Source organism: Aegilops tauschii, chromosome 6 (assembly GCF_002575655.3).
Source record: "Aegilops tauschii subsp. strangulata cultivar AL8/78 chromosome 6, Aet v6.0, whole genome shotgun sequence".
Taxonomy (NCBI): domain Eukaryota; kingdom Viridiplantae; phylum Streptophyta; class Magnoliopsida; order Poales; family Poaceae; genus Aegilops; species Aegilops tauschii.
The window spans coordinates 231,135,336-231,159,451 of record NC_053040.3 but is presented as its reverse complement, the minus strand read 5'-3'; the positions used below and the strand labels follow the sequence as shown (position 1 = coordinate 231,159,451).

The following is a 24,116-nucleotide window of genomic DNA, read 5'->3' as shown; positions in this document are numbered from 1 at the left end:
TCGGATATATGCATCCGCAGAGCTGAGGGCATTGAACGCCTCTTCAGTAAAACTTGGGTCGCGCATGGCCTCTTTCCGCCGCCGATGATTCATCGCGCTCTCCACTTCGAAATTGGTGACGGACACATTATCTGAATCCTCTTGGACATGACAATCTGGCGTCGTGCCCGTATCAACCCTAGTCCTTGTGGCAGGGTCCGAGGCCGGATTGGTCGATGCTTGGCCGGCGAGGTCCCCGGATATAGTCTGGCGTATGCTCTTCCTAAAAAAATGGCCCAGCGGAAAATGTCACAATTCGGTCCATCTACCGAGTACATGTTAAAAACTATACCTCTTTAGTGAAGGCGGGGGCCTGGTAGTATCTCCGTTTGCCTTCCTTTTCAAAGACTCGCCCTGCGCGGGCGTCGCCTTCTTAGAGGACGCCTCTGATATAACTCGGCGAGACGAGCGCCGCCCCTTCGGAGCACGAGACAGTGCGGTGGGTGAGGCGCAATGGGAAAACTCTTTTGGAGGAGACTTCTCCTGGGTAATTACATGGGAGGAGGGGAGAAGGCCGGGGTAATTGGCTATAATGGCCACTTCGGTGCCATCATAGCTCGCCTGATAAAAGACTCCCTCCTTAAGTTCTATAAATATATCCGGATCTTCTTCATATCCGAGATCCAGGTCTCGAACATGGTCCTCTGGCTGCGGAGCGGGGTTGTAGATCCCCTCGATGACCTTTCTCCACTCCTATTAAAAGTAGTCGGATTAAATTCAACTAGCATAACTCTGGAAAAAGGTTGAGTGATGCCAATAATAAAAAAACTCACCCAGTCGATGGGGTTATACATGGAAAAACCTTCCCGACATTTCAAGCGAGTGAAGTCTTCCTTCTCCTCTTTGTAAAGGTCAGCTAAGATGGTGGCCAGGGCGGCAAAATTGTCTGGACCCTTGCATAGACAATGGGATGCATCGTCCTCCCCGTTGTAATTCCACATAGGAAAGCCTCTAGATTGGAGCGGCTGAACGCATCACGTTATTGAAATCGCCATTACCTCGATTATAGACAGCCCGGAGTTGGCAAGTACTCTGATCTTGCTTGCTAACCTCGTAACCTCCGCACTGTCATCTTCCTCGAGGCTTCGGGGACGCCAGCTGGCGCGCTTCTTTAAAGGAGCACTGGAGAAGTCGGGAAAGCCACGCCAGATTGGGTCTGGAAGAACGACGTCTTCAATATAAAACCGTTCCGAGGGCCACTCTTCGGATGCCTTCTTCGGAGTGCCAGACAGGTATCATGTCCCGGCTATGCGCCATACTTCGGCGCCGCCCACCTCGAATATAGATCCCTTTTGGGAGCAGGGGACGAGGCAGAAAAATTTCCGCCATAGCTCGAAATGAGCCTCACAACCTAGAAACAGCTCGCAAAGGGCAACAAAGCCCGCGATGTGCAGGATGGAGCCTGGCGTCAGATTGTGCAGTTGGAGGTCGTAATACTCCAGGAGACCTCTAAGGAAGGGGTGGATAGGAAACCCTACGCCTCTCAAAAGGAAGGAAACGAAGCACACCCGCTCCTCTTTAGAAGGATTGGGGAAATTCTCTGCCAGGGCTTCGCCATTGACGGAAGTTAATCCAGCCCGAACGGAGACTAGATCCATGGGAGGAAGATACCCATGTGTCTGAAGTTCATTCAGATGGGCGCGGGATGCCGAGCAGCTTTCCCAGTCGCCTTTTTGAGGGCCGTGGGGGCGTGAGGAAGAGCTAGGAGCGCCGACCATGTTTGGACAATTTCCTATCGCGAGTTCTAAGGATTTTCTCGTGGTGTGGAATGGAATCTGAGATCTAATCTCCTTAAATAGGCGCCTTCCCTGCGTGGTCGAGGGGTTATTTGTAAAAACACCTAGACCATTCACATTCATTTGACACGTGGAAGCCTAAGCGACGGCAGCAAAGAATCAATAGAATATGATATTTAATGTGGAGCCGAATTATCGTCAATCCGAAGTGTAATGAAGAACCCGCCTTGCAAAGCCGAATACATAAAGCCAGATACTACGTCGTCATTGAAGGAAAGTTCGGGGGCTACTGAGGGAGTCCTGGATAAGGGGGTCCTCGGGCGTCCGGGCTATGGGACATGGGCCGGGCTGATGGGTCGTGAAGATACAAGATAGAAGGCTTTCCCCCGTGTCCGGATGGGACTCTCTGTTGCGTGGATAGCAAGCTTCGCGGCCAGATGTGTAGTTTCCTTTCTGTGTAAACTGACTTTGTACAACCCTATCCCCCTCCGGTGTCTATATAAACCAGAGGGGTTAGTCCATAGAGGCCATCATAATCATACAGGCTAGACATCTAGGGTTTAGCCATTACGATCTCGAGGTAGATCGACTCTTGTAACCCCTATATTCATCTAAGTCAATCAAGCAGGAAGTAGGGTATTACCTCCATTAAGAGGGCCCGAACCTGGGTAAACATCGTGTCCCCTGCCTCCTGTTACCTTTGATCCTCAGACGCACAGTTCGGGACCCCCTACCTGAGATCGGCCGGTTTTGACACCGACAGAGGTCTTCTCCTCGGGCCATATGGATGTGGAGAAGGAAATCTTCGATCCACACGGCTGGGTTTGTTGTCCCTTTGTAGGGCTCGATGTTTACGGGTTGAAACCCTTCTGGGAACTAGTGTTGCATCGCCTCATTAGTAAAACACATGGGGTGAGCGGCGCCCCTTACTCAGGCTACGTCGCGTCGGAGCTCAGTTTCCACCCAGGCCCGGTGCTGCTCCCGGGCTCTATCATTCCGATCAAGCCACGCTTGGTATTCTTCCCATCGATCGGGAGGGTATCCTCTCGATCCATAAATGGCTCTTGATTGACCCGCTCTAGCGGCTAGGTCATGTCGCAGATCATATCGATATATATGGTTGCGCTGCCTCCTTGCCTTTTCAGCGGGGGTGGACAGGTGGGTTTTCAGCCTCTCTAGCCAGCATGTCCCGTCCTCCACGGGGCCGGTCTCGCTGGTCCCTTGTGTTCGTCTGGGCGGTACGGGCTCGAGGGGCCTCGTTGTCGAATTGCGGCAACAGTTTGCGCTTGGGGTAGCTCCTCGTTTGTTGCTTGTAGCCATACCCTTCTTTGGTTGTTATGACTTTCGTCCATATGTCATTGAGGGTGTCTTTTTTGTCTTTTATTTGTTGTTGCTTCTTCTTCAAGCTCCGCGTGGTGGTTATGAGTTGTTGCTTGAACCGCTCCTATTCCAATGGATCTTCTGGAACAATAAAATCTTCAACTCCAAGGTTGACCTCCTCTTTGGAGAGAGCATGTAGTTGCTATCTTCGGAATCATTGGGGTCCTCGGGGTTATACTGACCTTCATGCCCCTCTGAGCCATCAGGCTGGTGCTCGGGGGCGGGGTCGCCGAGGTCTTCCACGTTGTCCGGGGTGTCGCCCTCTCCAGTGCCCGTGTTGCTTGATACGTCTCCAATGTATCTATAATTTTTTATTGTTCCACGTTGTTTTATCATCAATATTGGATGTTTTATAATCATTTATAGTCATTTTATATCATTTTTTGGTACTAACCTATTGACAAAGTGCCAAGTGCCAGTTGTTTTTTTCCATGTTTTTTACATCGCAAGAAATCAATATCAGACAGAGCCCAAATGCCCCTAAACTTTGCGGAGAATTTTTATGGGCCAGAAGGAACACAACGGGCCCTAGTTGCACCTGGGGGGAGTCCCGAGGAGGGGACAACCCACCAGGGCATGCCAGGAGGCCCAGGCGCGCCCTGGTGGGTTGTGCCCACCTCGGGTGCCCCCAGACCGCCTCTTTGCTCTATAAATACCCCACTATTCCAGAAACCCTAGGGGAGATGACGAAATATTCATCCAGCCCCCGTAGAGTCCATTACCACCAGATCCAATCTAGACACTATCTCGGATGGGGTTCACCACCTCCATTGGTGCCTCTCCGATGATGCGTGAGTAGTTCTTTGTAGACCTTCGGGTCCATAGTTAGTAGCTAGATGGCTTTCTCTCTCGTTGAATTCTCAATACAGTGGTCTCTTGGAGATCCATGTGATGTAACTCTTTTCGCGGTGTGTTTGTTGGGATCTGATGAACTTTGAGTTTATGAGCAGTCATATCTTTTTATATCCATGAAAGTTGTTTGAGTTTCTTTGATCTCTTATATGCATGATCTCTTATAGCGTCATATTTCTTCTCTGATATTTTGTTTTTTTGGCCAACTTGATATATTTATCTTGCAATGGGAAGAGGTGCCCGGTAGTGGGTTCAATCGTACGGTGCTTGATCCCAGTGACAGAAAGGGAACCGACACGTATGTATCGTTGCTACTAAGGATAAAAAGATGGGATCTATATCTATGCAATAGATAAACGGATCTTGTCTACATCATGTCATCGTTCTTATTGCATTACTCCGTTTTTCCATGAACTTAATACACTAGATGCATGCTGGATAGCGGTTGATGTGTAGAGTAATATTAGTAGATGCAGGCAGGAGTTGGTCTACTAATCTTGGACGTGATGCCTATGTAACGATCATTGCCTGGATATCGTCATAATTATTTGAGGTTCTATCAATTGCCCAACAGTAATTTGTTTACCCACCATTTTCTATCTTTCTCGAGAGAAGCCACTAGTGAAACCTACGGCCCCCGGGTCTTCTTCCTCATATATTTTCTTGCGATCTACTTTTCCTTTGCATTTTTCAGATCTATTAAACCAAAAATACAAAAAATACTTTGCTGCACTTTATTTTATTTGCGATCTATTATTTCAATCTACTACAAATTTCTGGCATCGTTACCCGAAAAGGATTGACAACCCCTTTAACACGTCGGGTTGCGAGGTGTTGTCATTTGTGTGCAGGTGTTGTTTACGTTGTGTTGCTTGGTTCTCCTACTGGTTCGGTAACCTTGGTTTCTTCACTGAGGGAAATACTTACCGTCGTTATGCTGCATCATCCCTTCCTCTTTGAGGAAATACCGACGTAGTCCTAGCAGACAGGAGCTTTTCTTGCGCTATAGTCAGAGAGCGATCAATAGGAATTTCTGGCGCCGTTGCCGGGGAGGATCTTCATCATAACCAGGTTCCTAATCACAAATCTCATCTCCTCACAATTTACATTATTTGCCATTTGCCTCTCGTTTTCCTCTCCCCCACTTCACAAAATTTGTCGATTTATTCGCCTCTCTTTTTCCGTTTGCCGTTTTCTTGCCGGATCTGTTTTTGAGTGCAATCTTGTTGTGTAGTCATCATGACTCAAGAGAACACCAAGTTATGTGATTTCTCAAATACCAACAACAATGATTTTATTGGCACTCTGCTTGCTCCTCCCGCCACTAGTGCGGAGACTTGTGATTAATACTGCTTTACCGAGTCTTGCTATCAAAGACCAATTTTCCGGTACACCTAATGAGGATGCCGCGTCCCAAATTATTTCCATTTTCTTTGCGTGATTCTGCAAAAATTTGGTTCTCTTCTTTGCCTCGTAATAGTATCGATTCTTGCAATAAGTGCAAAGATGCTTTTATCACTAAGTATTTTCCTCTCGCAAAAATTATTTCCCTTAGAACCCAGATCATGAATTTCAAGCAACTTGAACATGAGCATGTTGCACAATCTTCAGAAAGGATGAAAATGATGCTAAGGAATTTCCCAACTCATGGGTTAAATCTTTGGATGATCATACAAAAATTTTATGCGGGATTGAATATTGTTTCTCGTAATCTTTTAGATCCTCCGCAGGTGGTACTTTTATGGAAATTACTTTGGGTGAAGCCACCAAATTTCTTGATAATATCATGGCAAATTATCCACAATGGCATACCGAAAGGGCTCCTACTAGTAAAAAAGTTAACTCGGTTGAAGAAATTTCTTCTTTGAGTGAAAAAGTTGATGCTCTTATGAAATTGGTTGCTAGTAAAAGTGCTTCTATTGATTTTAATGCTATGCCTTTGTCTACTTTGATTGAACAAAATAGTGATGCCATAGATGTGAATTTTATCTCTCGAAATAATTTCAACAACAATGCTTATAGAGGTAATTTTAATCCTAGGCCTTTTCCTAGTAATTCCTCTAATAATTATGGTAATTCCTATGGAAATCAATCTTATAATAATAATAGGAGCACCTTTGTTTTTGAGAATAATATTAAAGAATTTATCAACACTCAAAAGGTTTTCAACACTTCCATAGAAGAAAAGTTGAGTAAGCTTGATGATTTGTCTAGAAGTGTTGATAGAATTGCTCGATGTGGAAAATCCCAAGATGAAAATTTTTGTGCCTAAAGTAGATGAATCAATTAAACTCTTTATGTTTCTATGGATGAAAGTAAGAAAAGAACCACAATGCTTAGTGCTAAAAGAGAATTTTTAGAAAAAGCGTTTTCTAGTGATTTCTTTCGCAAAAGTGATGAAGATCTTAAAATGATTAGAGTTTCTTCTCTTGATTCCTTGTTTAGTAAAGTTAAGATAGATGAAAAAGGGTCTGGAGAAGAGTCAACTTTAGGTAGAAGGCGTCCCAATATTTCGGAGGGTGAAAATACTGTTGAGAAAATTGATAAAAGTGGGTTTGGAGAGGTCAAAACTTTAGCTAGTGATGTGCCCACTCTTTTGGATTACAAAGACTTTAATTATGATAGTTGCTCTTTGATTGATTGTATTTCTTTGTTTCAATCCATGATAAATTCACCCCATGCTTATGAACAAAATAAGGCTTTTACTAAACATATTGTTGATGTTATGATGAAAGCTCTTGAAGAAAAATTGGAATTAGAAGTTTCAATTCCTAGAAAATTTCATGATGAATGGGAACCTACTATAAAAGTCAAGATTAAAAATTATAAGTGTTTTGCTTTGTGTGACTTGGGTGCTAGTGTTTCTACAATTCCGAAATCTTTATGTGATGTGCTTGGTCTTATCGATCTTGAAGAATTTCTTTGAATTTGCACTTGGCGGATTCTACTATTAAAAAGCCTATGGGAAGAATTAATTATGTTCTTATTCTTGCAAATAGGAATTATGTGCTCATAGATTTTATTGTTCTTGATATTGATTGCAATCCGTCTTGTCCAATTATTCCTTGTAGATCGTTTTTACGCACTATCGGTGTCGTGATTGATATGAAAGAAGGCAATATTAAGTTCCAACTTCCTTTGAGAAAGGGTATGGAACACTTTCCTAGAACTAGAATTAAGCCACCTTATGAATCAATCATGAGGGCATCTTATGGATCTCGAACCAAAGATGACAAAACTTAGATCCTTGCTTTATGCCTAGCTAAGGGCGTAAAACTATAGCGCTTGTTGGGAGGCAACCCAATGAATAATTTTTTTTTCTTTTTTACTTTCTGTTATTGAGTTTTAACACAATTATGCTACTGTTGTGATTGTGTTTTTTGTGTTTCAATTAGTGTTTGTGCCAAGTAGAACCGATAGCATCTTCTTGGGTGATAGTTGTTTGATCTTGCTGAAAAAGACAGAAACTTTGCGCTTACGAAAATAATTCTCAGTTTTTATCCGAAAGTACTTTTGACCTAATTCTTTTTGCAGAAGATTAATATACAAATTTCTCAGGCCTTCCTATTTGTTCAGAATTTTTGGAGTTCCAGAAGTATTCGAACAAATCAGATTGCTACAGACTGTTCTGTTTTGACAGATTCTGTTTTCTTTGTGTTGTGTGCTTATTTTGATGGCTCTATGGTTTTCCTTCATGAGTTTTTGCAATAGAAAAGTTGGAATACAGTGGATATAATAAAAAAACAAAATAATAATTGGTTTGACACAGCACTTATAGTAGTGATTTATTTTTATGACACTAACGGATCTCACGAAGGTTTTGTTGAGTTTTCTGTGATTGAAGGTTTCAAGTTTTGAGTTATCTTAATATGGATGAAAGAAGGATAGAAGAGCCTAAGCTTGGGGATGCCCCGACATCCAAAGCTATTATCCAAGAATGAGCAACCAACTAAGCTTGGGGATGCCCCCGAGTGGCATCCCCTCTTTCTTCTAACAACTATCGATATTTTACTCGAGGCTATATTTTTATTCGTCACATGATATGTGTTTTGCTTGGAGCGTCTTGTATGATATGAGTCTTTGCTTGTTTTATTTTGTGTTTTAAGTCATCAATCCTTGCTGGACACACCTACTTGAGAGAGCCAAAATTATATCATGACTTGTTAAAATTGCTCTCTATGCTTCACTTAAATCTTTTATGAGCTAGGACTTGCTCTAGTGCTTCACTTATATCTTTTTGAGCACGGTGTGCTTTATTATTTTTGAAGAAATGCTCTCTTGCTTCACTTAGATTTATTTGAGAGTTATTAAAAAATTTAAGAAATTCTCTCTTGCTTCACTTAAATTATTTTGAGAGAAAGAAAATGTGTTATGCTCATGATCTTCACTTATATTTTTTTGAGCTTATGAAAAGCAACAGATGAAAATTAGTCCCAAAGTGATAGATATCCAAGAAGGATAAAGAAAAAGAAAAAAATTCATGAAGATCATTGGACAAAATAAACTTGATTCTTAGTAATGGTTTTGAGATATGATGATGTGATATGTGAGTTATGTTGATGATGTAATTGTGCTCTAGTAAGAATATTGGTGTTAAGGTTTGTGATTCCCTATGCAAGTACGAAAGTCAATAGTCATGCAATGAAATTATATCCTACTTGTGGTGCATTATTCGGTGTTATTTATGCTTAATGCTTGCTTATGAGATTATTCGTTTCTTGGTTGGTCGCTTCCCAATCTTTTGCTAAGCCTTCATTTTGCACTAAGTATGACCTCTACTTGTGCATCCAAAAACACTTAAACCAGTTTTGCCACATGTGTCCGCTATATCACCTATATGCGGTATTCTTTTGCCGTTCTAAGAAAATTTGTATGCGCCATCTCTAATTTTCAAAATAAACGTCTCTTTTGTGTGTTTGTTTCGCTCGCAGAGCGGTGAAGGGTGGCTAATATTTTCCATGCTAGATGTGTTATTCTCAAGATGAGTGTTTATTCACTTGTCATTGCACGAGAGTAAGGCAAAGGTATTAGGGATGCCCAGTCCCGAAAGCAAAAAAAATGAATTTACTTTATGTTGTCAAATAATAAATTCCTTGGACAGTGTTGGTATGGAGGGCACCCGTGGATACGATTAGCCATGGAAAGTGAAAGTATGGTGGAAAAAGGAATAAACTTTATTTTCTATTTGGGAACCGCCTATGGCATATCTAGCATGGAAAGTGTTTGGAACTCTGAGTCGTTTTTGTTGGTGGGATGGATACGCCTCCCAAAATGTTTTTATCTCTAAGTTTTTCGCTTTGAGCTCTGGCACCTCTACAAATCCCTACTTCCCTCTGCGAAGGGCCTTTGTTTTACTTTATGCAATTTTTTATTTTGAAATTCGAGTCTCCATCTTCTCTTATAAAAAGCACCAACTAGGAGGCAATATGATTGTACTTAAGTATTGGGTGTAGCTAATATTCGAGTGTGTTTCATAAATGGATCAATGTTTGAGCATGATGGGCTAGGGATAACTTATTTTAGCGTTGATATTTTGGAAGACATGGTTGCTTGTTGATATGCTTGAGTATCTAAATTATTATTTCAAAACTAGACTATTGCTTTGAATCACATAAAAGTCCAAATGTCCATGCTATAAAGAAAAGAATATGATATGACATGATGAACAGCACTCCACAACAAAAATTCTGTTTTTATCACTTACCTACTCGAGGACGAGCAGGAGTTAAGCTTGGGGATGCTGATACGTCTCCAACGTATCTATAATGTTTTATTGTTCCATGTTGTTTTATTATCAATCTTGGATATTTTATAATCATTTATAGTCATTTTATATCATTTTTGGTACTAACCTATTGACATAGTGCCAAGTGCCAGTTGTTGTTTTTCCATGTTTTTTACATCGCAGGAAATCAATATCAGACGGAGTCCAAATGCCCCAAAACTTTACAGAGAATTTTTATGGGCCAGAAGGAACACAACGGGCCCTGGTTGCACCTGGGGGCGAGTCCCGAGGAGGGGACAACCCACCAGGGCACGCCAGGAGGCCGAGGCGCGCCCTGGTGGGTTGTGCCCACCTCGGGTGCCCCCCGGACCGCCTCTTTGCTCTATAAATACCCCAATATTCTAGAAACCCTAGGGGAGTCGACGAAATATTCATCCAGACGCCGCTGAGTCTAGAACCACCAGATCCAATCTAGACACCATGTCGGATGGGGTTCACCACCTCCATTGGTGCCTCTCCAATGATGCGTGAGTAGTTCTTTGTAGACCTTTGGGTCCGTAGTTAGTAGCTAGATGGCTTCTCTCTCTCTCTCTCTCTCTCTCTCTCTCTCTCTCTCTCTCTCTCTCTCTCTCTCTCGCTGAATTCTCAATACAATGGTCTCTTGGAGATCCATATGATGTAACTCTTTTTGCGGTGTGTTTGTTGGGATCTGATGAACTTTGAGTTTATGATCAGTCATATCTTTTTATATCCATGAAAGTTATTTGAGTTTCTTTGGTCTCTAATATGCATGATCTCTTATATCCTCGTATTTGTTCTGCGATATTTGGGTTTTGTTTGGCCAACCTGATCTATTTATCTTGCAATGGGAAGAGGTGCCCGGTAGTGGGTTCGATCATACGGTGCTTGATCCCAGTGACAGAAAGGGAACCGACACGTATGTATCATTGCTACTAAGGATAACAAGATGGGATCTATATCTACGCAATAGATAAATGGATCTTTTCTACATCATGTCATCGTTCTTATTGCATTACTCCATTTTTCCATGAACTTAATACACTAGATGCATGCTGGATAGCGGTCGATTTTGGAGTAATAGTAGTAGATGCAGGCAGGAGTCGGTCTACTAATCTTGGACGTGATGCCTATGTAATGATCATTTCCTGGATATCATCATAATTATTTGAGGTTCTATCAATTGCCCAATAGTAATTTGTTTACCCACCGTTTGCTATCTTTCTCAAGAGAAGCCACTAGTGAAACCTACGGCCCCCGGGTCTTCTTCCTCATATATTTGCTTGCGATCTACTTTTCCTTTGCATTTTTATTTAAATCTATTAAACCAAAAATACAAAAATACTTTGCTGCACTTTATTTTATTTGCGATCTATTATTTCAATCTACTACAAATTTCTGGCATCGTTACCCGAAAGCGATTTACAACCCCTTTAACACGTCGGGTTGCGAGGTATTGTTATTTGTGTGCAGGTGTTGTTTACGTTGTGTTGCTTGGTTCTCCTACAGGTTCGATAACCTTGGTTTCTTCACTGAGGGAAATACCTACCGTCGCTGTGCTGCATCATCCCTTCCTCTTTGGGGAAATACCTACCGTCGCTGTGCTGCATCATCCCTTCCTCTTTGGGGAAATACCGATGTAGTCCTAGCAAACAGGAGCTTTTCTGGCGCTATAGTCAGAGAGCGATCATTGCTTCCCTTGCTTCGACGCCCCTTGGATCGTCGGCGTTGTCTTCGGCATTTGAGGGGTCCTCGCCGGGCTCGCTGGGGGTGTCGTCCCCATTGCTAGCGCCGTCACTGTTGTCCTTGGGGGTGTCCACCATGTAAATGTCGTAGGTGGAGGTGGCCGTCCATCGGCCTGTGACGGTCCATCGGCCTGTGACGGGAGGGGCAGTGTCCCTGTGGTCCATAGCTTCACTGTCATCGTCCATGTCATCGGCCTCCTCGGAGGCGTAGTCCAGCATGTCGGTTAAGTCTTCGACAATGGCTACTAAGTGGGTGGTGGGTGGGACGTAGAATTCCCCATGGCCTACCTCAAGACACGGCTGAGCGCAGGCCGAGGGTGGGCTATCTAAAATAGTCATTATCTGGATCTGGTCGAGAACCTTGTTTAACAGGGCGAGACTGGTCGGATTGGAGTTTGAGGTTTCTTCGGAGTCTTCCTCCGGAGTGATGGTAAGGTGAGAAGTGAATTCGTCCGAGGCTGATCCCTAGTGTCCGGATGTGGAGCTGTCGCCAAGGCTTTAGGCCAGATTTGTTGTAAGTTGGGGGAATCCGGCCGAGAGTGATTCCCGGTTTTCAGACATAATGCGGGCATCTGAGCTCAAAGCTGGCCACACGACAAGGCCCAATCCCGAGATCGGATCGGGGAGAGGCCCCGAAGTTAATGCTTCGGGGTCCGCAGGCGCCTCAGGTGAAGTTGAGAAGGGTGAAGATCATATTGCCCCGAGCATCGACAACGTGCTCTAGGTTACCAAACTTGATCTCATGCTCGGGGGCGAAACTGTCGACCTGGTCGAGATGACCGATCAAGTCTACATGCAGCATGATGCTGCCAGACACGAAGAGCTGGCCGGGACAAAGGTGTCCCCGGCCTTGATGCCGTCTCCGAAGATCAGGCGAGCCATCGATCCTTTGGCGATCCAACAACGGAACTCTCAATGGAAGCACCAATGTCGGTGCCAAAACCAACGAATCTCGGCTAGGGGGCCCGAGCTGTGGATCTTGGATCCATGGGGAACAGGGGACTATGGACACATGTTTACCCAGGTTCGAGCCCTCTCAAATAGGTAAAACCCTACGTCATGCTTGATTATATTGCTTGTGTATATGAGGATTACAGAGTCGATCTACCACGAGATCAGATGAACTAAACCCTAAACTAGTAGGATGATGGTTGTTGTTCTAGCCTCTATGGACCAAACCCTATGGTTTATATAGATACCGGGGGTACTAGGGTTACACATGTCGGTTACAAGGAAAGGATAAACATGCCGATTCTTCTTATCGTGACTTGGAGGCCATGCCAAGGCACCAAATAACCTCCTGTCCGGATACGGGGTCGTCCCGTAGTTCGGACTTCTAGTAGTTACAAAGCGGCCCACCTGTCCGGCCCACCAGAGATAGGTCGGCAGCCCAAGGACCCCTTAATCCAGGACTCCCTCATGTGGGGGTTAGGCTTAGCTCACGGGTGGGGGCAGGGGTCATATAGGCCAGTTGGGAGCGGGTGGGCCGGCTGTGCCGTGCCCCATTTGGGCCAGGGGGAGTTTCTGTTTTTATTTTTATTTTTGCTTTTGTTTTACTTTTACTTACTTTTTGTTTATTTTTTCTAATTTATTTCTACTTAGTTTTTTTTCAAAACATACAATTAGCACCTAAATTAGTATTACTAAAGTTACTACTGCCATATTAGTTCTTACCCCTAAATAAAATAGTTTAATATTTTATAATTTATAAAAGGCATTTAATTAATTATTTACGCCATTGTTTTAATTATTTTAGTGCATTTAAATATTTTATAAAAATATGATCTCTCCACAAATATTCCTTATGAATTATCTGTCACAGTTTGTACTTTTTAGTTCTGACATTTGAAAACTTTAATTATCTGACTTTATTTTAAATTTGAATTTTGAATTGGTTTGGATCAACGTGGAACTTATCAATAGTAACAGTGTTGACATGGCATCATTAGTAGGGGATTACTGTAGCTTAATTATTTGGGTGTTACATTATAGTATGTCAAAAATGGTAATTACAGTAAACTCAACATGGCAAACAAAGTGTAGTCTACATGGAAATTATGGTTTTTTCAACATGGCAACTATATCAAACTTTCGCATGGCAAACATAGCTTACTCCACATGGCAACTACCTACATTCCGCAAGGCAAGTATAGTACATTCTACATGGCAACCAGAATATATTCTACATGATAGTTATGGTTTGTTCTCCAATTGACAAATATGGTTCTTTCCACATGGCAAATATGGTTGTTTCCACACGGCAAATGTAGTTAATTTTAATTTTTTGGGCAGTTAAAGTGTGACTCAAATGGCAACCATTCTACTCTCTTACATTTTTTGCACATGTCAAACTAGCAGGTGTGCATTGCATATTTATAGTATGTCAAACATGGCAATCATAGTAAACCCAACATGGCAAACAAAGTGTAGTCCACATGGCAATTATGTTTTTTAACATGGAAACTATATAGAACTTTCACATGGCAAACATAGGTTACTCCACATGGAAAATACCTACATTCCACATGACAAGTACAGTACATTCTACATGGCAACCACAGTACATTCAAGATGGCAAAACAAAGGGCAAAACACATTACCTAAAAAGATTTTGTTGGTGTATATTTTGCTCATCTGCCTCTCCATTCGTTTGTATGTGGGGAAATTAGGTTGCTTAAGTGTTGTGTCCGCTTCTTGCTGCAGTTCTGCACCTAGTATTTTCTGCTGCAAAGCTGTATATTGCTTGGCAAACTATAGCAATGAGTTGTCGGGGCTCACGTAATGCTTCAAAACCGCATCGAGACCTTCACTGTGCTGCGTAGTTTGCAGAAATGGGTAGAAGCATTGCATGAAGAAGGCTGGCACCAAGTACTTTCGCCTCTCCCACGGGTTTTGAAGGGTCTCATTGTCCTGAACTTGGTATTCTTCAATCATGGCCTTCCAACTCCGTTCCAACTCTTCCATTATCAAGTTGTGGTCCACAACTCGAATGCCTTATGTAGATCTTGACGGTTAGCAAAGAACGGCCCTAGAGTCTCTTCTGCTTTCCTTATAATATGCCACCTGCAATGCATGTGCACTGCAAGGGGGAAGAGTTCCTTGATGCCTCCACGCATGCTAAAGTTTTGGTCCGTTATTATGTTCATTGGAGCAAGTCCATCCATGCACTCCAAGAAGGTTTTTAACAGCCACGTTTAGTTATCGATATCTTCATTTCGTAAAAGGCCGTAACCTAACCGCAAGGACTGGTTGTGGTTGTTTATCCCTAGGAATGGAGCACATGGCATCTTGTACATGTTCAACAGATATGTCGCGTCAAAAGAAATGCAGTCACGAAAATGTTTGCAGGATCTCCGCGTTGCACCATCCACCTAGTACATGTTTTGAGGCGATCCTCGTCGTCGAATCTTATTCTGTAGAAGAAATTGGGGTCCTCCTTTTCTTTCTCTTTGAAGTAGTCAATGGTGTCTTCTACGTCATCTAACTTGCTTTCTCTGCGATACTTTGCCTTCAGGTTTGTGATGTCCGCTGGTAGGTAGGGCAATCTACTCAGTACCTCGACCATTCTCGCAGTATTGACATTGCAATCGTGCAGCAATTTTATAAACTGCTTCTCCTAGGGGCAGAATCCTCGGTGGGCGCTCAGAAATTTTACCAGGTCAAACTTCTGAATCATCTCATTATTGTGATTGTCGACAAACTCTTTGACGATGTACCAAGCCCTTCCAATTGAGCCTCATTCTGGCAGGGCATCCCATCTTCAAAACGACGCCTCTTCTGCCATTTGGTACGATTGGCCCACCAGCCTTGGATTTCATATTCTTCTCGCTTTGTAGCATCTCAGCTCACCTCTATTGTACTCCCCGGTTCTTTCCAATTTTCTACGGTATTCCATGTTTATCGCGAATCCACTGATTTTTGCATAACTTTGGTAGTAGTTCCTGGCATCATCAAATGTACTAAATTTCTGACCAATGTACGGTGGTTGAGTTGGCATGAATTCAGACAATCCCTCTCTTCCTCTTTGTGCATCTCGTCATCATTTTCCTCATTCACTTCTGTATTGGTGGTGGTTTCTTCTGTTTGTACGTTGCTTGTGTCGGTGCACACATGCGTGTTGGTTGTCATTACTGCAACGATGGCAAGCCCCGACAGTGAATCTACATTGTTCATGCTTGGCTGGTTGGCCTGCTTGTGGAACGACCCTCCTGGGTGGCCTTAGGTACCTGTAGTAGACGTAGTTGGCACACTGCTGAATGTAGTTGAAGCTCCTGCATTTTTTCGAGAATGTGCATAGTTAGTGCTTTTTTTAGTGGAAACTTTTTACGATCACACATGGCAACTGCAGTTGAGCCCACAAGGCAATTTTATTTCCCAATGTATGTCTGATGTATTCAATCATGTATGGCAACTGCAATAGTTCAACTATGGCAAATGCAATTGATTTCACATGCCAACTATATTTGTAAGGACATGGCAAATGCATTTGAAAACTGATGGCAACTACAGTTTGAAACAGACATGGCAAATGCACTTGACAAGTCATTGCAACTGTACTTTGACAGACATTTTCTTTTTTTGTAAATGCAGTTCTGATAAGTGACGGCAACTGCAGTTGATCAGAGATGGTAACTACTCTTTATCAGTCATGGCAACTGCAGTCGATCAGACATGGCAAACACAGTTGACAATTCATGGCAAATACATTTTCATCAGACATGGCAAATGCAGCTGGTAGGTCATGGCAAATGCATTTGATCATAGATGGCAACTGTAGCTTACCACACATGGCAAATGAAGTTGAATCAGATACGTCAATTGAAACTTGACAAGTGATTTTTGGCAAGCGCATTTGTTATGTGATGGCAACTTCAGATGGTAAGTGAACAGTCATGTAGCACATACTTTCTGATTTTTCTGACATTTTTGTGCGTGCGAGCAGTTTTTCATGCCTCACCTGCGTAAGATGTTGATGGCAGGACTTCCGCTGTGAGCTGGTCCCATGTGCTGCACGCCATTCTTGCGTTTTACAAATTTTGTAAGCTTGATACTTCCTCATGTATGTTGCTCTTATGGTTTTTATGAGTTCATATATCTTTTTGTTCTACTTGCTATCACATTTTACTTTTCCGCATGATTTTTTGGGGTACATAATACCTTGATTCGCCGTATGTGATACTCGTAGTTGGTGTCCTGTTTCTGCATTACTAGTAGTTCCTTGTGGTGCAGCTTGCTACGGTTCTCCCGAAGGTGTGGTTGTATCGTAAGTCCCTGCGAACATGTCAGTACAAACATCAACCATATGCCACCTTATTTATACAATCATGGAAAATCTTCCTTTTTCCTCGGTGGATCGTACTGATGTCTGCGTATGCTGAAATGAGTTCATTGTGTTCTAGCGCATCCCACGGGGGTGCGTGTGGCTGTCCGTAAAACCAAGGAGTAGACTCGTCTCCAGGATCGATTCGACCTTTTTTTTGCCTTTGCTTCTTCTCAGTTTCTCCACCACTGTAGAATGAAATAATCATGGTATGCATGAGTATGAATTTCTCTTTGTTAGTGTAACTAAAATAGACACGACAATTTTTCATTGCCATTTGTGAATGGCATGCATCCCTAGCATAGCATGACAACTAAAATGTTGAAAGCCGTGTCTATGTTTGTCAATGCAACCTTTCTGGAAAATGTACACGAACTCTATTAAGCACATAGTTTTTGGGGTGGCTAGCAATCGCATGAAATTCGGGCGGCAACTATCAACATAGTTACATTGCAAGTACTATTGTAGGTTCATTTGGCGGCAACAACTTACATAATCGGGTGGCAACTTACAGCAAACATGTTCGACAATTTTTCCCAAACATCCCCTTTTGGAGAAAAAACTTTGCTTTTCCCCTGTCCCGGCACCCCCAAACCCCCATGTTTTTCACTGCATTGGATCTGACTTTCAAGTAGATCAAATCGGTGGCAACTCCAAGGTTCCAAAGATGCAGCTCGAATTTAAGATAGTTGGCATGGCAGTTTAACAGATCCAATTTTGGATCAAGGATTCCTTGGTGTGAGGCATGGCAAGTTTTGTTGGAAAAATTGAAACGTGGGGGAAGAGGAGAAGGGCTAGATTCATGTGATTACACACCTTGATGAATTTGTTGTCGTTCTTCTTCGTCTAGATCGAGTTAGGGTTTGCTACGGTTACCATGGCAACTTGAGAAACCATAGGATGGAGGCAGGGGAAAGGAGCCGATCAGGAGGTGGGCGTTGGAAGAAGGGTTATGTGAGGTTTTTTTGGGTGGTGACTCTCTCGTGGGGGACCCACGCTAGTTCGTGGGGAGGGGCAGGTGCTAGTTGGTCGGGCAGGCTAGCGGGGTTCATGCCCGAATGTGTGGGCCGTTAGGTCGTCGCGCGGACGTGCGGGTGTTGGGGTCTTCGTCCGAACGGCGGCCGTGCGGGCTGGCTTGGTGAAACACCGGATGGGTCGTGCGGCACGACCCCCTGGTAGCCCGCACTTATGGCAGTTATCGGCGTAATTTTGATAAGAAGGGTAGCACATCCCTAAAAAAAGATAAGGAGGGTAGCACACAAAACAAACCCTGAGTAGCATATGACTTTTTTCAAGAACACGTTGGACTATATAACTGGGAAAACTCTTCTGATCCACCGGCTGATAGTACAAGCTCGTAAGCCGCCTCCTTCTTCTGACGCGTGTCCCGCGTGGGCCTCACCACTCGCACGCTTCACGCGCCTTTTGTTCCCCACAGTAGAAATCTTATCCCCTGTTCTCGATCCTTCCTCTTCCTCTCTTCCTATGGTCTCATCCCCATCTCACCAAAGTCAGAAAGCAAGACGCAGCTATGTCACCGGGTGCACGAAGAGGCCGGAGGCGACGCCCAGCTGCACCTTGTAGCGAGATCCCACCACCCCGCCGCTCCGATGCTGCAGGAGGAGGCTCCGCCGGCGAGCGGCTCTGGCCGCGGGCACTGCTAGGCTGTGGCTCGGCGGCTGCTAGCCCGCACGAGCTGCTCCATGGGGCAGACGACGACCACTACTGACGCTCTTGTGTTCCAGGTTCCAACAACCCCGAGGTGCCGACGAGCGTGCGGAATCAAGCTGCCGCAAACCCAACATCGACGATCCTGCATCGCAACTTCGGCAATGTCGATGCCTGCTGCATCGCAACTCCGGCGGCGTTGACGCCCGCTGCATCGCAGCTCCGGCACCCGGTGCATCGCAACTCCGGCGGCATCGACAGCCGTTGCATCGCAGCTCCGGCGGCGTCGTGGCCGCTGCATTGCAGCTCCGACGACGTCGACGGCCGTTGCATCACAGCTTTGGCGGCCGCCGCATCGCAGCTCCGACGGCCGCTGCATTGCAACTCTGCCGGCGTTGGCGCCTGCTGCATCGCAGCTCTGGCGGCCGGCTCATCACAGCTCCGATGGCGTCGATGACCGCTGCCTCACAGCTCCGACAGAGTCGACGCCCGCTGCATCGCAACTCCGATGGCTGCTGCATTGCAGCTCTGGCGGCGTCGATGACCGCTGTCTCACAGCTCCGGCAAAGTCGACACCCGCTGCATCGCAACTCCGATGGCCGCTGCATCGCAGCTCTGGCCGCGTCGTCGACGCTCACTGCATCAGAACTCAGACGCCCGCTGCATGGCAGCTCCGGCGGTGTCGATGGCCGTTGCATCGCAGCTCCGACAGTCATTGCATCGCAGCTTCGGTGGTGTCCCAACCGTTGTCGCCGAGCTGGTAGTTGTGCTTGGAGCGCAACAGCGGGCGCTGCATGGGTGGTGCCTCTGTTGCGTGAGAGGGAAGATGTTGACGGGTAATGTGAGACCAAGCGGACGGCTACGATGTGCATGATCGGATGATTACCAAGACGGCTGATAACTCACATTTATCATTCGGCTTACGCCTAGCATCCGCCATATAACTGTGGCTCCAGCCAGGGAAAGGAGCCACTCTTGCAGCACTTTGGCCAGCCCACCCCGCTGGTCTCGCTCGGGATACCCCACGCGACGAACACAACAACACCACGGCCAAAAGCGAAGCAAGAAATTCCTCTTTCCCTTTCCACTTTCCTCCCCCATTTCCACCCACCATCCAGCAGGCAGAGGCCACCGGCCCCTCGCTCCTTGTCGCCGCTCTGGATGGCCACCGCTCCCAACATCGAGATGATCGCCTCTTCGCTGCGCAGCTGCTCCCTCAACGGCGGCGGCCGGCGGCCGGGCCGGCGCCACCGCCACGGCCACGCCAGGGGCGCTGAGGGCAGCAACGACAGCGAGGGCGTCACCGTCGAGCTCAACTCCGACGTCGCCCTGCCCTACCACTGGCAGCAGTGCCTCGACATCCGGGTACGCACACGTCCCCATCTATACATTCCGTCATTTGTTCCCCTTCACAACATCCGAATCGGAGGGATCGATGGCCGTGCGCCCCCGTGCGCGTGCGTGCATGGGCGTGTGCGCTCTCCCAATCATTTGGACATAAATGACAAGCGGCTTACGAGGTAGTTGGGTGTCTGTACTTAGTAGTTTTGAGGCCCGGATTCGATGGGTCAATCATTCGCATCATTTAATGGCCAAAGCGGCTGAACACTTGAGACGGATTGAGCTTCATTAATCGCCTCCACTTTTGGCCCCCTCTTTTGTTCTCTTGTTATTGGACTCTTGCATAATCTGTTCCTAGCCGGCAACTCTTTTCTCTTGCAAAATTTCATTTTGATTATTTGATCCGTCTCCTTGTGATTTCTTTCCAGCTTCAGAAAGGCTCGACCCTTTCCGCTGGATGCCAACTTGTTCTCCCCCATTGCTATGCTGCTGTTTTCTCTTCTTGAAATACTACTAATATCCTAGTGCGCCATCAGATCTGCGTTTGTCTTGTAAATCCTGACATATCTGTGTGGATCCATTCCTTTTTGCTCTGTGTCCCTCTCTTTGTAAAGCTAGATTTCGCCATAGGTTTCTTCTGGACCACAGCCATGTCGATTATCACCGTAGTTGTGAGGATCTTTATTGCCCTAGGATAGAGGAACTAGGATAGATGCCACCCTGCTTCCAACAAACTAGTGACTTGAAAAAGTTAGTTAAAAAGGAGGTGCGATGTAGCCTGAATCTTCACCGTTCGATTTCCGAATCCTAGAGAAAAAAAATATGTTGCGGGTTTTCTCATTTTATTTTCTTATTACACTACACAAATACTCTCCGCACTCGCTCCTCTTCATTTTGATTCTCTCCGCACCCATCTCTGTTTTTTTCCAAGCTAAAAACCACCACAACTGTCACACACTGACCGAAGAGAATCTTGCATATATTCCCTGCGAGGTCACGAGTTGCATAGAGCACATTTCATCTGATCCAGCATTTCTATTCCACATTGCTCTGCCCCTGTATTGATGTCCATCGGTTCTAGTTGTCAAACATTTTCCTTTTGCTTGGTAATCCAACATTGTGTTCATGGCCTATCTCAAATCAAGATGTACATACATTTTGAAAGTTTTTTTGCAACATCTCCTCATTTCTATTTTTAGTTGATTTTTCTCAACATCTATTTTTTTTCCCACGATTTTTCTCAACACCTAGATGCTACTGGGAATCTATTGAACTTGCTACCTTTTTTTCCTAATGATCTGATGCAGACGGGGCAAGTGTACTACATCAACTGGGAGGACGGCACCCGGACGACTATCGACCCTCGCACGCCGTCGCTTTGCTCCGCCTTGTCGACGCCGCGGTCCACCTGTTTCACTTCACACCGCGCAGCCTTCACTTCGTCGTCCAGCTCTGGCTACACCTCCGCGGCGTCCAGCGTCACCGGCGGCTATGGCTACGGCTATGATGACAGCGACGGCTATAGTGAAGGCTACGGTGACGACGAGGAGAGCAGCAGCAGCAGCAGCCGGAGCTCCGGCGTCTCGTCCGTGCTCTCGTCTTTCTTCCCCAGTAACGAGCCCGCCTCCAGCGACAGTGGGCACGCCACCAGCCACGTGCTCGTTGCGGTCGGGTGCAGGGCGTGTTTCATGTACTTCATGGTGCCCAAGAGCGTCGGCCTATGCCCCAAGTGCGGCAGCTCCGGCCTCCTCCACCTCGGAGCCTCTTACGCCTGAGCTGCCAGCCTGCTACCACCTGGTCCCCCGTGAGTCACTACTTGCGAGGCGTGGTGCAATTTCGTGGCTGTCATGGACTACCGAAGACAGGGTTTTGTGCGAGGAGGTCCCCAAATCGTTGCCACTGATTCCTGGTTCCTGTGCTTGTGTGCCAATGTACGGGACAAGGGAAGGAAAGAGACCCATGTCATTGCTTTCTCTATGTCCTCGTGGGACTCGACGACAGAGACTAACCTTCCGTCCTTCCATTTCAAGAGTGAACATTTGTGCTCCAATTAAATACCGTTGTTGGGTTAGCATTTTATTATTTTATAAAATATTGAAAGGGAGCAAAAGACCATGGCATGCACACAAAGTTTGTAGTTTTTTTTATAACATAGTAAAAACTACAAACACGGATGCTCGCATACATGCATCCTATGAATGCACGCACACCCTATCCCTTTGAACACCATCGAGATATTGAGTCGGCGTAACATCATAAGATTAACGAAGTCACCCCAAGTGCCTTTGTAGTTGACGAGAACGTCCCCTCACATTGAACGAGCATCATCGGCTGAAATAAATTTAGAAAAATATGAGCACTACCGGCAAGTCCACGGCGTGAAACTTGGTAGGTTGGTTTCAACACAAGAAACCTAATTATCTGAGCTAGGTTCAACTCGCACAGTATCAACTAGTTGCTAGTTGGTGCAGTGCTTACTTGGCAATTTGGCTATATTATTATATTTATTTCTAGATTTTTTGGCGATTCAGAACTTTTAGACATCATACAACATTATGAAGTTCATGTCGAAAGAAGGGAGATTCTGGCGACCCGGCCCAAATGGATCGAAGTCTTTGTGCTTAAGTGCTATTACATGAATCGGCTTGCTAGCACACACAATACTTGATAAATAACAGAGTTCAATCACACACTTTATTACATCAGAAATCCACAAATTGAGTATTTATTACATAAATATGGTTGAAGGTCATCTAAATCGAGATACTACGGAAGCATAGAAGAATAATGGGTCCATCAACTCCACTGGTAGAATTGAGTGTAGAACAACGACCTATCGCACATTACTCTTCGTCGGAATAATCTGAAACATGATAAGTTGCTGCCGTGTAGGTCAGCACATGGAATATGCTGGCAATATCACACCCTGGAATAAAAATGATAATTTTTATCTCTACATACAATCTGGCTGGTGGAAGGCTCTAAGTTTCAAGTTTTTGAACAAAGCTAATTTTGTCCTATATCAAATTAATTAAATTATTGCTACAAGTTCATGTCATTATTGTGATGGTTCCTTCTGCTCAATCCGAAACCAAATTTATTTATGACCCAATTCATTAAAAATGATGAGATCACTCAATAATTTCACTTCTAGATGCTCAAGTTGTTCGTAACCGGGGACACGACTAATCGATTAGTTTTACACTCTAGGGAGGTTTGTGCAAATTTCCCCACAAGACTCAATCACCTCCTTTGTAGTCCTCACACTGCCTGATGTTTGAGAACCGGAATATCGAGACAAAGTCTTTGAGATATGTTACCCCTTAACCATGGATAGGCCGACACACCTACATTCCTTTACATCTGCTAGCCTACCTGGAATGGTTCCCACAAACTACTCAACTAAGCCAGAGCCAATAATAGCTTGTGTCCGCACACGTAAGCTTACTACTCTCTTAACAACTTTCATGATTCAGGAATACCACCCCGTGTACAATAGAAATGCTAAGCAAATAACTATAATAATGATTCCCGAGGTGTTTCAAGGTTCATAGGTTCCCACCTCAATGATCTAGAAAGCATACCCACAACTTATTCCAACCATGTATAGTATTAAGTGAGACTAAGTGCATATCAAAAACATGGGTATGTAAAAGTATGATCAAAGTGTGAACTTGTCTTGATGATGATTCTTGAACTCTAAAATTGATAGTACCTAGTCTCGCACTCCAAACAATCTAGCGTAAGCAAACAATAGCACAAACATAAGCAATCAAAGATCCAAAACAAAAGCAAAGACTAGAATTATGCAAAAACTCCAAAAAGATCCAAACCAAGCTTCTAGACAGAAACATGTTTTAACAGTAGGTAATTTATGTGACCATGATCCCAAAAGAAAATAGATGTGAAGAGCTTCAATTTGCAAAAAGAATCAAATCAATCGGGGTTATGGATTGAAAGTTATGGCCTAATTAAATTTAAACTTGAAACTAGTTAACTTCAAATTTCAAAGTTTCAAAAATATTATTTTCTGGGTCTACTGGATAGATGGGATCAATATGAATCAGTAGGAAAAAGAATCAATGCGATTGGATTTGTAGAACTAAAGATATACTAATAAGAAACTTTGAAGAAAATCTATAGAAGAAAACCTCTGCCATGGCATCGTTTATTAAAGCGATACATTGCCACTACTGCTGCATGACGTGCCACCTGGCGCGGCACGATTGGCTACGGGTGTGTGTTGTGGGGCTTAAGCGGCGGACGATCGAAAATCAAGAAAACTGAGCGGC

The 24,116-nt window shown here is 44.6% G+C and overlaps 1 protein-coding gene across 1 annotated transcript; it reads left to right on the top strand.

Moving 5' to 3' along the window:
- The first annotated feature begins 19,445 nt into the window (after positions 1 to 19,445).
- On the top strand, positions 19,446 to 21,879 carry LOC109745712 (protein CURLY FLAG LEAF 1). The gene is made up of 2 exons (XM_020304829.4): positions 19,446 to 19,848; positions 21,132 to 21,879. The coding sequence occupies exons 1-2, from the start codon at positions 19,645 to 19,647 to the stop codon at positions 21,597 to 21,599; spliced, it is 672 nt and encodes a 223-aa protein (XP_020160418.1). The 5' UTR covers positions 19,446 to 19,644; the 3' UTR covers positions 21,600 to 21,879.
- Positions 21,880 to 24,116: the final 2,237 nt, after the last annotated feature.

Coding starts and splice junctions, on each gene's coding strand:
- LOC109745712 (XM_020304829.4), top strand. CDS start 19,645: ATGGCCACCGCTCCCAACATCGAGATGATCGCCTCTTCGCTGCGCAGC. Junction 19,849..21,131: donor AGCAGTGCCTCGACATCCGG/GTACGCACACGT, acceptor GATCTGATGCAG/ACGGGGCAAGTGTACTACAT.